Source organism: Carassius auratus, chromosome 2, assembly GCF_003368295.1.
Source record: "Carassius auratus strain Wakin chromosome 2, ASM336829v1, whole genome shotgun sequence".
NCBI classification, from domain to species: Eukaryota; Metazoa; Chordata; class Actinopteri; order Cypriniformes; family Cyprinidae; genus Carassius; species Carassius auratus.
In genome coordinates, this window is record NC_039244.1 from 8,462,754 (window position 1) to 8,477,849 (window position 15,096).

Below are 15,096 nucleotides of genomic sequence, written 5' to 3' on the forward strand. Positions count from 1 at the left end.
AATTCCTGATATCAAGAATAACATTTTAACTAGTTAAAACTGAATTGTTGATACCAATAATTCATATCCTGCGAATGAATAAAAGCCAATAAGGCTTGCCATAATAGTCTTACATTGTCTTGTCAAAGTGCTCACTTGTAGGTATTGTGCTCATAACACAATTAAGTTTATGATATAAGCTACAATACAAGTTAAAACTTAATAAGAATTAATTTAAACTTGTAATTTCTTATAAAGTCTTTCAAATCTCACCAGCGATATCGCTAGCTATTAATATTCTGACACTTGTGGCTAGCTGTCAACGTAATGTTAAAAATGACCAAAAACATCCAGAACAAAATAAAATAAATAAAAATGCTGAGTCTTACCTGTGAAAGATAATATCCAGAGATTTGTTTTTATTATTGTGTGACGGTTTGTAGATGTTTACCGAAGGGTCAGATATGTTTTCTTCTGTTCTGATATGAGTTTTAGAGTTGCCCGCTCCAATATGGTGTCGACGTTAACGTGCAGTGGAGCGGCCAATGAGGCGTCTAGGTATTTATAGGCCCTTTAGAAGGGTTAGTTTCTGTCTGAAAACCGGCTCAAAAGAACGATTCGTTTGAGAACCGAACATCACTATTCCGTAGATCTACTCCATTGTCTGAACTAGGTAAACTTCAGTTAACCATTATTGGTGAAATAGTGTGTTGGGCGTCCGTCTGTTGTGGTTTTTCCAGAAGTTTGAACTTGAAGAGGAGGAGAGGGTAGTAACGTCATTATCAAAGTTTGTGCGAGTCCTAACGTTAGCCGTCTTTGATTACTGTTTATTTGAAGGACCGATATTTATTTACCGACTGCGATCTGCACGAGAACAACCCACCATTCGGGAACTTTGTATCTCACACAAGGTAAACCTTCTTGCAATCTTTAATGCCTGCTTTAGATTTCGATTCTCTCTCTCTCTCTCTCTCTCTCTCTCTCTCTCTCTCTCTCTCTCTCTCTCTCCCTCCCTCCCTCTAAACAGTTTCTACTTAGGTTTTTAAAATTATCAGTGATCTTCTTAATCAGCATGTTTCTGACCACTTTGGTTTTCCGCAGTCTTTTTCACACTGTGATAAACTGTTCTTTCTGTGTCATATTCATAAGGCCAGCTGCAAATCTCAGAATGAACTTTCTCCTGGAGACTCTTCGGTTGATAGTGTTAACCATATACTATCACATTGAAGCCTTCATAAAAGTAATCGTTCCTCAGAGAAAGAAAGATGTGTCTGGGGAGATTGTGCTCATTACTGGGGCAGGTAGTGGTATTGGCAGGCTGATGGCTCTCGAGTTTGCCCTACTGGACGTCTCACTGGTGCTTTGGGACATTAATGTGGATGGTTTGAAGGAAACTGCAAAGCAGGTTAAAGAAAAAGGAGCATCGAGGGTACATTACTACCACTGCGACTGCAGTGATAGAGAAGTGGTCTACCGAGTGGCAGATCAGGTAAGCCAGGTCTAAACCTGTTGCTGTGAGCAGTTTATTTTTTTATTTTTTTATTTTTTTTTTCTGGAATGACAAGTATTTAATTTAAAACCATACGTGTTCTGGGTGCTTTGATGAATATAATTTGAGTGATCTGTTGAGTTGTATATTGTAGACAATATAATTTTATTATAAAATTACTCATTAGGGCTGCACGATTAATTGATATGGAATCGAAATTGTGATTCGACAGAAGCTGGGATTTTCATGCTTGTGTGTGTGTGTGTGTATATATATATATATATATAATATAACAATTATATAAGTCACATAATCTCACAGAAGGATTTATTTTGAACACTTGACTGATATTATGAAGTGAATTTGGAGTAAAAACATGTTATTGAATGTCTTTTTTTCACATGCTTTCAGATGGAACAACATTTACTACACGGAGCCATTTTTCCGATTCCATAATCGTGCAATAAAATCATCTGCAAACTTATTTTTTTTTTTTTTTTGCTAACTTATCAGTGAACTATGGCTCTTTGTGGTAAATGCTGCTCCATCTGAAAACAGGTGATGATGATTTACTGCTGATTACAGAACTGGCTTTCCTAACAAATTCGCATGACAAGCGCATTCGGCTAATCGTGCAGCCCTGTTACTCATTATAGCATTGGAACGCATCTTTGCATCACCTTTAAAGGGGTCATAAAAAAATAAATGTGCTTTTTGCAAACAAAAATAAAGAATTGCAAAATACATATTTACCATGGCTATATCTACTAATTTATTTGCAACACTGCTTTTATTTTGCGATTAAGTCAAGTTTGAGCTTGCCATACCATTTTTCCCTCTCACTTTCTTGCACGGTTTTGAGATGGGGGTGGTGTCAAGGGACGGGGCCCCAATGCCCCCGCCGATGTCATCGTCCATCGCTATGTTTCACTGTAGACATCGTCTGATGCCAAATTTGAAGACCTCAAATATACCGTATTTTCTGGACTATAAGTCACACTTTTTTTCATAGTTTGGCTGGTCCTGCGACTTATAGTCAGGTGCGACTTATTTATAAAAATTAATTTGATATGTACCAAGAGAAATTAACTAACAGAAAACATTACCGCCTACAGCCACGAGAGGGCTTTGCTGCCAGAGATGCTGCACAGTGCTCCTGTAGTCCATACTAAGCAGCACAGAGCGCCCTCTCGCGGCTGTAGACGGTAATGTTTTTAGATTAGATTAGATTCAAATTTGTCACTGCACATGTAGGTACAAGGCAACGAAATGCAGTTAGCATCGAACCAGAAGTGCAATAAGCAGTAAGTACAGAATATACAAGGTCTATAATATGTACAATAACTAATAATAATTTATTAGTTGTAGTAATTTATCTGTAGTAATTTACAGATTTTAAATATCACTATTACCGTGATATACAGATAGGTGTACTATGAACATACTATACAGATGGATTATGTATAAGTGTATGTACACTATAGGCAGAACTATGAACATATGAACATAATTACACTATTGTGTAGCCACTGGGTTGTACATAATAATTAACTCAAATGATATATAGGGAATTTGAATAATTAATCAGGAATATGATTAATATATATCTCATATGACAGTTACACTAAATTTTATTGATTATGAAAAATAGCTCAATTGCATTCATCAATAACTCATTATAGGGCACTGCAATTTACTCATTAATATGTCAATATTCCATTCTTCATATCAATTATTGTGATATCTCTTACTGTAAATTACTGCAAATCAAACAGTGGTTTGTCCAGCAAATGGCCGTAAGATTAACTTATCAATTTTCAATAAAGTTATCACTTCTTATAATTCAAGGAAAAATATTCTCTGGCCATGAAAACATTATCCTATCATTATGATAAATTTAGTTTCTCAAAATAAAGCTTGTAGCTAAAGATCAGACACTTCAGTGACTCGTAATGTGAGCGGTTCGGAGGCAATCATGAATATATTGGTTTTTAATAATTGAACTAATAATACATCAAACTACAAATCACACAGAGTAAATACGCGTACGAAAATACAGACAGTAAACGTTGTACAAGACATAACTGAATCCAAATAAGGGAGAGAAAGAGAGAGAGAGAAAGAGAGAGAGATCACAGAATGAGCTTGGGTATGAAAATCACAGACAGTAAACTTTTGGAAGCCAACAACGACTCAAATCATAGAAACACTTTAAGCAGCATTTAAATCTCCATAGAAAATGATACTTGCAGAGTCTCTCTGTGTGACGCCAGACCGGCGACGCGCGTGTGAGCTGCGCTGGAGTTTGGCGTGAGCTGGAGCAGCGTGGTCCTTTGTGGCAAGGAGTGTTCGTTCATCTTCCGGGCTGCTGCGGAATCGTGCGGTATTTGAAAGGTTTAACAAGGCAGTGTTTCAGAATTCGTCTTCCCCATGTGGAGAGGCGAATAGGCGAATAAACTTAGTAAAGAAAACAAAACAACGAAAACGAAAGCTTCCGAAGGAGCCATGAGAATGGCTGTCCTCTCAGCCCCTGTGCTGACCCAAGGCCGCACCGAGTGACGAGCGGGAGCGATGAGGGTCGCAGCAGGTTAGCAGCGTGTAAGAGAAGGAAGAGAGGGCGGACCTTGTTCAGTCAGCTCTTATGGCTTGAGATGGTTCACGCCTCTGTTCGCGTGAACAACCAATGAACGTCCGCGATCTGAAGCGGGAAAAAGTTCCTTTGTCTCTGTGGAAACACCCACCCTACTAACTTTGGGGCTTAGCAGATTTCAGCAGTGATATTCTAGCAAGTTCGTAATTCCAGATTAATACATTTTTCATTACTTTGCTTTAGATAAATGGGTCTGTCAAAGCATGACGATTAAACAGATACCAAAAATAATATATATATATTATTATTATATATTATTATTATTATTATTATATATATATTATTAATATATATTATATATATATTAAAACATGAAGTTACATTCTGTGTAAGTCTGTAGTCTGTGTGTGTGGTTTGGGGGGTGTCAGAGGGCAGAGTTCAGCAAGGAGACATCTTTAGGGAAAAGCTGTTCCCGAATCTTGTGGTCCTTGTCCGGAGGCTCCTGAAGTGCCTCCCGGAGGGCAGGAGGTTAAACAGTCCATGGTCAGGGTGAGAGGAGTCCTTGAGAATGCTGCGAGCTCGACATAGACAGTGTTTCCTCTGGATGTCCTCAAGAGCAGGAAGTGGTGTCCCTGTGATGCGTTGGGCAGTTTTCACCACCCTCTGCAGTGCTTTGCGGTCAACCACTGAGCAGTTCCCACACCAGACTGTGATGCAACTGGTCAGGATGCTCTCAATCGCACACCGGTAGAAGTTTACCAGGATGGATGAAGACAGCTGGTTCTTCAGAGTCCTGAGGAAGAAAAGGCGCTGGTGAGCCTTCTTGACCAGACTGGAGGTGTTTGTGGCCCAGGACAGTTCCTCCGAGATAGTGAAGCTGGAGACGCGTTCAATAACCATCCCATTAATGTGGATGGGGTCATGCGTGCTTCCTTTCTTCTTCCTGAAGTCCACAATGAGCTCCTTGGTCTTATTGGTGTTAAGAAGCAGGTTATTGTCAGCGCACCATGTGGCCAGGTGCTGTACCTCTTCGCTGTAGGCAGTCTCATCGTTGTCTGTGATGAGGCCAATCACAGTGGTGTCGTCTGCAAACTTAATGATGGAGTATGATCCATGCACAGGCTTGCAGTCGTGGGTGTAAAGGGAGTAGAGGAATGGGCTCAGCACACAGCCCTGTGGTACGCCAGTGTTAAGTGTGATGGTGGTGGAGTGGGTGTGGCCTGACCGAACATGCTGAGGCATGTTGGTCAGAAAATCCATAATCCAGTTGCAGAGGGAGGTGTTAATTTCCAGGTCTCCAAGTTTTGTGGTCGGCTCGGAGGGAATGACGGTGTTAAATGCTGAACTGAAGTCAACAAACAACATCCTAACATACGTGTTGTTATGGTCCAGGTGTGTGAGTGCAGAGTGCAGCACTGTGCATACTGCCTCTGTGCTCCTATTTCTGCGATAGGCAAATTGGTGTGGGTCCAGTGTGGGTGGGAGGCAGTCTTTGAGGTGTGTTAGGACCAGTCGCTCGAAGCACTTCATAATGATGGGTGTGAGTGCTACGGGGCGATAGTCATTCAGGCATGTTGGGGAGGAGTGTTTCGGTACTTGCACAATGGATGTGGACTTAAAACATGTTGCCACAGTTTCTTGGGTGATGGATAGGGATGGGTATAGTTAAGGTTTTAACGGTATTACTACTCTTACCGATACTGCTTAACGGTCCGGTACTTTAACGTTATTCTTATCGATACTTTGTGTTGTGTGTGTGTGTGTGTGTGTGACTGACAGACAGCCTCCGCGGCGCGCATGTGAGTTCTTGCAGATCTCACAGACAAACGTCTTAATAATATCGCAAATTAGAAATGTTTGGTAAGATAAAATGTGCACGATAACATTAAGCAAATCTCTTCGCCATCGTCACTCTTTATTATGAAGCAGGAGTTTACGTACAGTTAATGCATGTGCGTGCGCTCGTTGTGGTGTGTGTGTGTGTGTGTGTGTGTGTGACTGACAGACAGTCTCCACAGCGTGCATGAGTTCACGCAGATCTCACGGACAAGTGTTTTAATATGATCGCACATTAGAAATGTTTAGCGAGATTAAATGTGCACAACAACATTATTAAGCAAAAATACATAGTAAATAGTTTTTTTTTTTTCTCCAGTACCGAAAGCAGAACCGATACTGTCAGATCTTACTGATACTATGGTCTTTCATAATTTAGCCCCGGGGCCAGTTTAATAGTGGGTTTCGGTACCCATCCCTAGTGATGGACAGGTTGAAAATGTCTGTGAAGACCCCTGCAAGCTGCTCTGCACATGCCCTAAGTACACGTCCAGGAATGCCATGGAAAAATGCTGGGTAAAGAGAGCCGGAGCGGTGTTAGCTTTAGCTTGGCTCTTAGACCTCCGTGCTTCCCCCGTCTTTGTTTACAATCTCGACGCCGCCTGCGAGCACTTCTGCCCGGCCGGGTAGAGTGCGTAGCCTCGGATGTTCTAGCAATCTCAGGGATGAGTCGAAGATTGGTGATTAAAACTGTTGGAAAAGTCCTCCCCGATATCCAAAGCTCCTGTCGGGTGTATGATGTCAAAGCAAAGCTGTTCAGTACGAACAGACCCGAGAAGAGCAGGAATAATACTGCAAAATTGCAAAAACTGGAGAGACGCTGAGCCTCGCAATGTGTTCGCACCGCCATCTTGGTCAACAAAAAGACATTTTTTTTTCTCTTGGTTCTTGGGATCTAAATAAATGCGACTTATAGTCCGGTGCGACTTATATATGTTTTTTTTCCTCGTCATGACGTATTTTTTGACTGATGTGTCTTATACTTAGGTGCGACTTATAGTCCGAAAAATACGGTGTGTATATATAATTCTTGTATTTAATGCATAAACAACCCCACGGGACCATAGCAACTTGAGATTATCAGAGATTGTTAAAATATTTGTATCCATCCCATAGTCCATTGATGGTAAATCAATACAGGTTTGGGACACTGTGACAGTGATTAAATAATAACATTTAGAACTTGTGTGTTTTGAAAGTATTAGCACAAAAGATAACTTGGTTAAATAATCAGGCGCTGTTTGACAGGCTTTAGCGCGTACATTTTAAAGCACACACAGATAATGAGAGAGTAACTCTATCTCTAAGTTAACTATTGCTGTGAATGAATGTGGAGTTGTAGAGTGTATGACAAAGTAGGGCTGGGCGATATGGACCAAAAAATATATATCTATATTTTGCTATATCACGATATATGGTATATAAAATAACCCCCCAAAAACTACTGTAAAAACAAATATGCCAAATATTACATGTTTAGGGCCCTATGAAATGTTGTTTTTTTCTTCTTCTTCACCATATGTTTTATTGTTACCTAATTCTGTGCTTTAGCATGTGTAATTATTTCTATAAATAAAAACTTTCTTAAAATAGCCTTAAATGAAATGTTTTTTCCCAAACATATGGGATGGAAACAAATATTTGATCAATCTCTGATAATCTCAGGTCACTATGGTCACGCAGGTTTGTTTATGCATTTATGCATTAAACTCGTGGCCTAAACCAAAAAAACGAAACCAAAATTTTACAGAGTATTTTTTTGCATTTTTTTTATCTTACAGTAAAAATGTTTTTATCTTATTTCTTAATTTATGCCAGGAGTTATGTAAATGAAAAAAAAAGTCGAGATCGATATGAATCTTGAGTTGTAGACCTTTTTAATGATGTACAGTATTGTTCAAAATAATAGCAGTACAATGTGACTAACCAGAATAATCAAGGTTTTTAGTATATTTTTTATTGCTACGTGGCAAACAAGTTACCAGTAGGTTCAGTAGATTGTCAGAAAACAAACAAGACCCAGCATTCATGATATGCACGCTCTTAAGGCTGTGCAATTGGGCAATTAGTTGAAAGGGGTGTGTTCAAAAAAAATAGCAGTGTCTACCTTTGACTGTACAAACTCAAAACTATTTTGTACAAACATTTTTTTTTTCTTTCTGGGATTTAGCAATCCTGTGAATCACTAAACTAATATTTAATTGTATGACCACAGTTTTTTAAAACTGCTTGACATCTGTGTGGCATGGAGTCAACCAACTTGTGGCACCTCTCAGCTGTTATTCCACTCCATGATTCTTTAACAACATTCCACAATTCATTCACATTTCTTGGTTTTGCTTCAGAAACAGCATTTTTGATATCACCCCACAAGTTCTCAATTGGATTAAGGTCTGGAGATTGGGCTGGCCACTCCATAACATTCATTTTGTTGGTTTGGAACCAAGACTTTGCCCGTTTACTAGTGTGTTTTGGGTCATTGTCTTGTTGAAACAACCATTTCAAGGGCATGTCCTCTTCAGCATAGGGCAACATGACCTCTTCAAGTATTTTAACATATGCAAACTGATCCATGATCCCTGGTATGCGATAAATAGGCCCAACACCATAGTAGGAGAAACATGCCCATATCATGATGCTTGCACCTCCATGCTTCACTGTCTTCACTGTGTACTGTGGCTTGAATTCAGAGTTTGGGGGTCGTCTCACAAACTGCCTGTGGCCCTTGGACCCAAAAAGAACAATTTTACTCTCATCAGTCCACAAAATGTTCCTCCATTTCTCTTTAGGCCAGTTGATGTGTTCTTTGGCAAATTGTAACCTCTTCTGCACATGCCTTTTTTTTAACAGAGGGACTTTGCGGGGGATTCTTGAAAATAGATTAGCTTCACACAGACGTCTTCTAACTGTCACAGTACTTACAGGTAACTCCAGACTGTCTTTGATCATCCTGGAGGTGATCATTGGCTGAGCCTTTGCCATTCTGGTTATTCTTCTATCCATTTTGATGGTTGTCTTCCGTTTTCTTCCACGTCTCTCTGGTTTTGCTCTCCATTTTAAGGCATTGGAGATCATTTTAGCTGAACAGCCTATCATTTTTTGCACCTCTTTATAGGTTTTCCCCTCTCTAATCAACTTTTTAATCAAAGTACGCTGTTCTTCTGAACAATGTCTTGAACGACCCATTTTCCTCAGCTTTCAAATGCATGTTCAACAAGTGTTGGCTTCATCCTTAAATAGGGGCCACCTGATTCACACCTGTTTCTTCACAAAATTGATGACCTCAGTGATTGAATGCCACACTGCTATTTTTTTGAACACACCCCTTTCAACTAATTCAACTAATTGCCCAATTGCACAGCCTTAAGGGCGTGCATATCATGAATGCTGGGTCTCATTTGTTTTCTGAGAATCTACTGAACCTACTGGTAACTTGTTTGCCACGTAGCAATAAAAAAATATACGAAAAACCTTGATTATTCTGGTTAGTCACATTGTACTGCTATTATTTTGAACAGTACTGTAAGTTATAGTTTATGAAGTTGATTGCATTATTTTACATTGAAACTAGCAGGAACTCTGAACTTATGTAAACAAAGAACACTTCTGTGTGCTGGCATCCTCCCACAAGTTAAGAGATTTTAAACAAACACTGTTAATACACATTTAGTTAACCAAATGAAATGATACACATTTTTATGCTATAAAAGTGTGCACATTAAGAGGGAAAAACAGCAGATGTTCATGTTAACAACTTTTTTAACTTGAGCAAATGCTGCTATTACACACATACATTTGTTAATAAAGTTAATCAAATGAAAACCATGCATGTTTTAATGCTACTGAATAAACGGAAACAATCCACTCTAGAACAGTGAGCTGCATCTCGGTCCGATGACATCACTTCCAGAGAGGCATGTTGTACACAGCATCGTCCCTTGACTCCACCCCCATGTCAAAACAGTTCCAGAAAGTGAGACACGCAGAAACATGAAGCGCAAAGGGAAAAATGGTATGGTAAGCTCAAACTTGACTAAAATGCTAAATAAAAGCAGCATTGCAAATAAATTAGTAGATATGGCCATGGTAAATATGTATTGCAAAATCAATGTTTTTGCACGGTTTCATTATAATATTTTAAATTTATTTTTGTTAGCAAAACTTATTTTCTTCTTGCAATACTTCATTTATTTGTTATTCCTTATTTTTGTTTGCAAAAAGCACATTTATTTTTTTCAATACTTTTACTCCTTTGCATATGTATTTGCCATTTTATTGACTCCTTTACAATCAGTATTTATGTCTCCACTGGATGCAACACATGCCTAGTTTGTAATGGGTTTTATTGTTTTTGTATTGTGGTGAGTGGTGTAACATTTCCATCTCATGATTGAGGCATTCGTCCAATCCCAACGCATTGGATAGCTGGCCAATCAGAGCACACCTCGCTTTTCAGACTGATGAGCTTTGTAAAAAAAAAAAAAAAAAAAAAAAAAAAACACGTTTCAGAAGGTGGGACATAGAGGAGAAACAATGTACAGTATGTAAAAAATTTTTTTTTTTTACCTTTAACCGCATAAAAACATTTCATTATACCAAATACACGATTTTTCTTTTTAGCAACATCATATGACCCATTTAAACTCACTTGTACAGAAACTATTATAGATTGAGTGATCGATAGATAGATAGATAGATAGATAGATAGATAGATGGATGGATGAAACTCTATATGAATATTTTTTGATTTTTTTTTCACTAAAAATTGTCATTCAGATTCATTAATCATTTGACAACTTCTGTAGGTAAGTGAATACCAGCAAGAAACTGCCTTTTTTTCCGACTTTCATAAATGTTCAGTTTTTTCTGCCTCTGCAGGCTCCATGTACTTCTCAAAGATTATTTACGGTGTTCTTAAAGCTGCGGTAGGTAACTTTTGACTCTCTAGCGGTTAATAAACTGCTTGCGTCTTGCGGAAGAACATCGTAGCCGGAACTACTACTCTCTGTTTATGTCTATGAAGAATCACAAAGGTTCTGGGTTACTCCGCCGCGGTACCCCCGAAGTAATCTAAAGTAGTCAGAATATAAACGCTTAATATAGGTGCACCCTAGTGATTCAGGACAAGCTAAAAACACGGTTTGGAAAATGGATTCATGGTGTACTCTTTTATTATATACATTTTTCTACATTTTGAACACAAATAAACTTACGGACCGCAGCTCTGATTGGTTGTTTTCTTAACGGGAGTTGTCCGTAACTGCAAATGGCAATAGGACCACTGGGAGGAGCCAGATTAGCTTGATTTTTTTTTTTTTTTTTTTTTTCACAGATTATCTGTCTCATATTCTACTGTCAGGACATAATGACAGGTTTAACAAATATGTAAAAAATATATTTTTACAAAAGTTACCTACTGCAGCTTTAAAGAGTAGGTCTATATGTATTTTTAATAGTGAATGATTAGATATCTTGATACTATGTTCTATCATCTTATGAACAGCTGATAATAACTGTGAACACACTACACTTTATTTGTATACACATACTTTATTTATCTAACACACATACTTAGTATACACTTAAATTTTGCACATAATATATATGTACATACATAACTGCATTTTGTAATATACCTGCCTACAATTGACATTTTTATATTGCCATTCACTATCTACTTATTTGTATTTTTTATTCTTTTATTATGTGTTTTATGTTCTGTCGCTGTCATTCTGTTGTACTGCGGAGCTTCTGTCACGAAAACAAATTCATTGTATGTGTAAACATACCTGGCAATAAAGCTCATTCTGATTCATTCATAATATTGTAAATGATACTCTGTATTGTACTGATTATTGTAAGATCTTTTTTTCCTTACAACAGAAACTGACTGCACTAAAGTTGAAAAATCGACACAAAACGCATGTAAATACTTGTCTAGTTTACACAACTCCAACAGGATTCTCATTGGTCAGTCATGGCATTCTGCTGTCATATATATTTGCATAATGACCAATAAACTATCCACATTATTTTTCAATGAGGAAGTAAATAATTTTTTGTGAATGGTAAGATTTCAGGTTCATTAGCCGCTATAGGGAAATACCGAGAAGAATAACCGTGTACATTAAGCATTACAACTATTTGCGCTACATACCAGTGTGTTCATATTTGAGATACAATATTTAATACATATTTAAATAATATGGTAAGACACACCAATTTTTGTCTTATAAATTGTTTGTTTACCAGTTTATGGTACATTATAATATGATGATATTTACATGACATTTAACTTTAACAAATGGTTAATTTGAGAACTGTATATCGCAAATTATTTAACTCCTATTGATTATTTGTCCACTTTTAGGTAAAAAGTGAAATTGGCGATGTCACCATACTTATAAACAATGCTGGCATTGTCAGTGGTAAGAGGTTCATGGACACTCCTGACGCACTTGTTGAGAAGACACTCAGAGTTAATGCAATGTCTCACTTTTGGGTAGGCTTTATATATTTTCTTAACATATGATAGCTAATTTCGCTGGTACCTGTGACCAGTGACAATAAAGGGATACCAATAAATATTTATTTATATATAATTTATTTATAAAAAAAAAAATTAAGTTACTATTCTGTGTAAATGCTAATTTTTTGTTTATGCTTCTATTTTAGACATATAAAGCATTTCTGCCTGCCATGACAGATAAGAACCATGGACATCTGGTCAGCGTTGCTAGTTCTGCAGGCTTGATAGGTGTCAATGGACTGGCAGGTAATGGAATGACCGGTTTTTGTACGCAACTGCTCTCTTACCTGATGAGCTTTTGGAACAGTGACAAATTCCTCCAGGACTTTGAGTCCATCAAACAACATGTTTGGCAGGCTTAAATTGTTTTTAAAAGGTTCGCAGCAGACATGAATGAACATTAATACACAACTTGTATATCACAATCTGTGTGTATAACCCCTTTTGCCCGAGGTGTCCCCACATAATTTTTTTTAATCAATTCTCTAATCAACCCCTGAATGAAATAACACAAAATAAGTATCATTTTAAAACTTCAAATCCCCCCCCCCCCACTTCAAAGTAGTGCAGAGTTATTTGCTGATAAATGACAAACACACACAAAAAAAATGTGGGATTTACTCTAAAGCCCTATATCAAATGATAATTGTTTCTCGTGGGGACGTAAGGGATTTTCACCATTTACAGGGGGTAGTTGATGATTTTAATGCAGTCCGAATCCAGAGTATTTCTCTCATCACCTCCGTAAAAACGCTGAGCGGAAATTACCTACTGTTTTCTAGACAAAAACCAAGGTCATGTAGTAATTTAATTGCTGTCCAAATCCACATCTCTTTTAAGAAAAGAAATCGATTACAAATTGAGTTTTGAAAGTCTTTTTGAGCACTCCCGAACACTGTAAGGTAACGTTGTGCTTCGGTGTAATTTACATATATATTTATTTCTGAAATTATGTAAAGTATTTAAAAGAAAAAAAAATTCAATATTACTCTACGAAAGCGACTGGGAGTAGAAAGAAAGGCACATAAACATTTGAAATGGTTCTTTTGTAGGGGTGTCGCGATATATTGGTATTGACGATAACCGTTCTATTAAAAGCAACGATTATCGATACAGCTTACACCTGTCACACAAGAAGAATATGCAGCGCTCTCTGAGGAGAGCCGTGTTCATCAGAGCAAGTTGCCACTATTTTACTAGTCATATAATGGGAAACATTATATTTTTCAGGAACTCGAGCTGCGTCAAGCACTTTGGGGAACATCCCCAAGAAGGGCGTGATGTCACGGGCGGGGTGACGTAGCGACCAGGAAGCTATAAAGGCACCTGCCACGCAGCTGGCTTCAGCTTCTTGTCCTTCAGCAAGCGCTCTGTGTTTGCATGTCATTCAGTCTTGTCAGTCTTGTCGTTTGTCACTATTTGCTCCTTTAAGTAGCTATAGTATGTCAAAGAGCAAAGCTAAGACTAGGCATCTGAAGGGTGTATCCAGACCGCGTTCAGATTGTGTGTTTCTGCCTACTTAATTAAGCTAAACGTTAGAGGCGGTGATGAACGCGGTCTGTGCGTGGTCTGCCCGGGATCAAAGCGCACTGCGTATGATTTCACGTGCGCTTTGATCCCAGAGGGCTCTCTTCGAGAAGTGAGCCTTCTCCAGCGTTCCTCCCGATGCCGGTCCCGCTTTCGCCAAGGCGGAGCAGCGCCGGCATTCGTTGGGTTGGCATATCGATCTGCTGGAAGCTTGTAGTTGCACAAACATAGTTGCATAAGCACTGGTATACAACAAACAGTGTTATGCCTAACATTATACGGGCAGCGTTAATGAGCAGCTATTTAATCTCAGAGGGGATTAATATTGTTTGTGTGACTAAGCTATTTGCGCGCTATCGTGGCAATGAGTGTATTACATTTTCAGTTTTGATGTGAATTTTTCCATACCTGACCGCGTGTCTGGTTATTTAAACTCCATTTAATAAGGAGGGGTTAGTTCTATCACTTCAATGTGTACTTTATCACAAACTAGACCGTGTTTACTTCTCTGATTGTTTGATTACATGAAATTCTGAGAAATTTAATGGCTTTGAGAAGTTAATATATCACTTTAATGTGTATTGTATCACAATCCAGACCGTATTTACTTGTCTGATTGTTTGATTCCATTAAATTCTGAGGAATATAATGACAGTTATTTGACTCGTGAAGTTAGATGTACTGGAGGAACTGCTGGGTGGGAGCAGCCCCCTCCACGTACAAACAGAGCAACGCTCTGGGCCAGTGACTTCTCAGCCTAATCGAATCCGATCGAGCTGTACTTCAGGCTGGGAGGTCCACAGCCAAGAAGTCCTGATGCATTTCGGTCACGACTACAGAGGGCGGCCCCTACTGGGGTAGAGCAGTGTCCACCTCATTACACGGTCCCCGTCTCACCTCAGTGCCCTCAGGAAGGTGGGTCTGCCAACCCTGCCAGAGTTTTAGGGTGCAGCAGCTTCCACCGAGCACTGCTCTCTCAGCCTGCACGTTCATGAAATGTGTAGATGGGGCTCTGGTATCCCTCCATATGCAGGGCATCCGCATTCTGAACTATATCGACATTTGGTTGATTTTAGCTCAATCAGAGCAGATGGCGGTTCGACATCGAGATGTTGTTCTTGCACATATGGGGGAGCTGGGTTTGAT

General features: G+C 38.7%; 1 protein-coding gene across 3 annotated transcripts in view; it reads left to right on the forward strand.

The window, feature by feature from the left end:
- Positions 1-530: 530 nt before the first annotated feature.
- sdr16c5a (short chain dehydrogenase/reductase family 16C, member 5a) overlaps positions 531-15,096 on the forward strand; it is a 29,788-nt gene continuing 15,222 nt past the window's right edge. Inside the window, exons 1-5 of one of the 3 annotated variants that reach the window (XM_026281883.1) lie at positions 531-652; positions 817-890; positions 1,129-1,468; positions 12,265-12,396; positions 12,570-12,669. In XM_026281883.1, coding sequence (XP_026137668.1) covers positions 1,148-1,468; positions 12,265-12,396; positions 12,570-12,669 — 553 coding nt within the window. In that variant the 5' untranslated portion in view covers positions 531-652; positions 817-890; positions 1,129-1,147. Of the gene's footprint in view, positions 891-1,128; positions 1,469-12,264; positions 12,397-12,569; positions 12,670-15,096 lie in introns of all 3 variants that reach the window. The other 2 variants (XM_026281876.1, XM_026281892.1) reach the window with 2 other exon arrangements.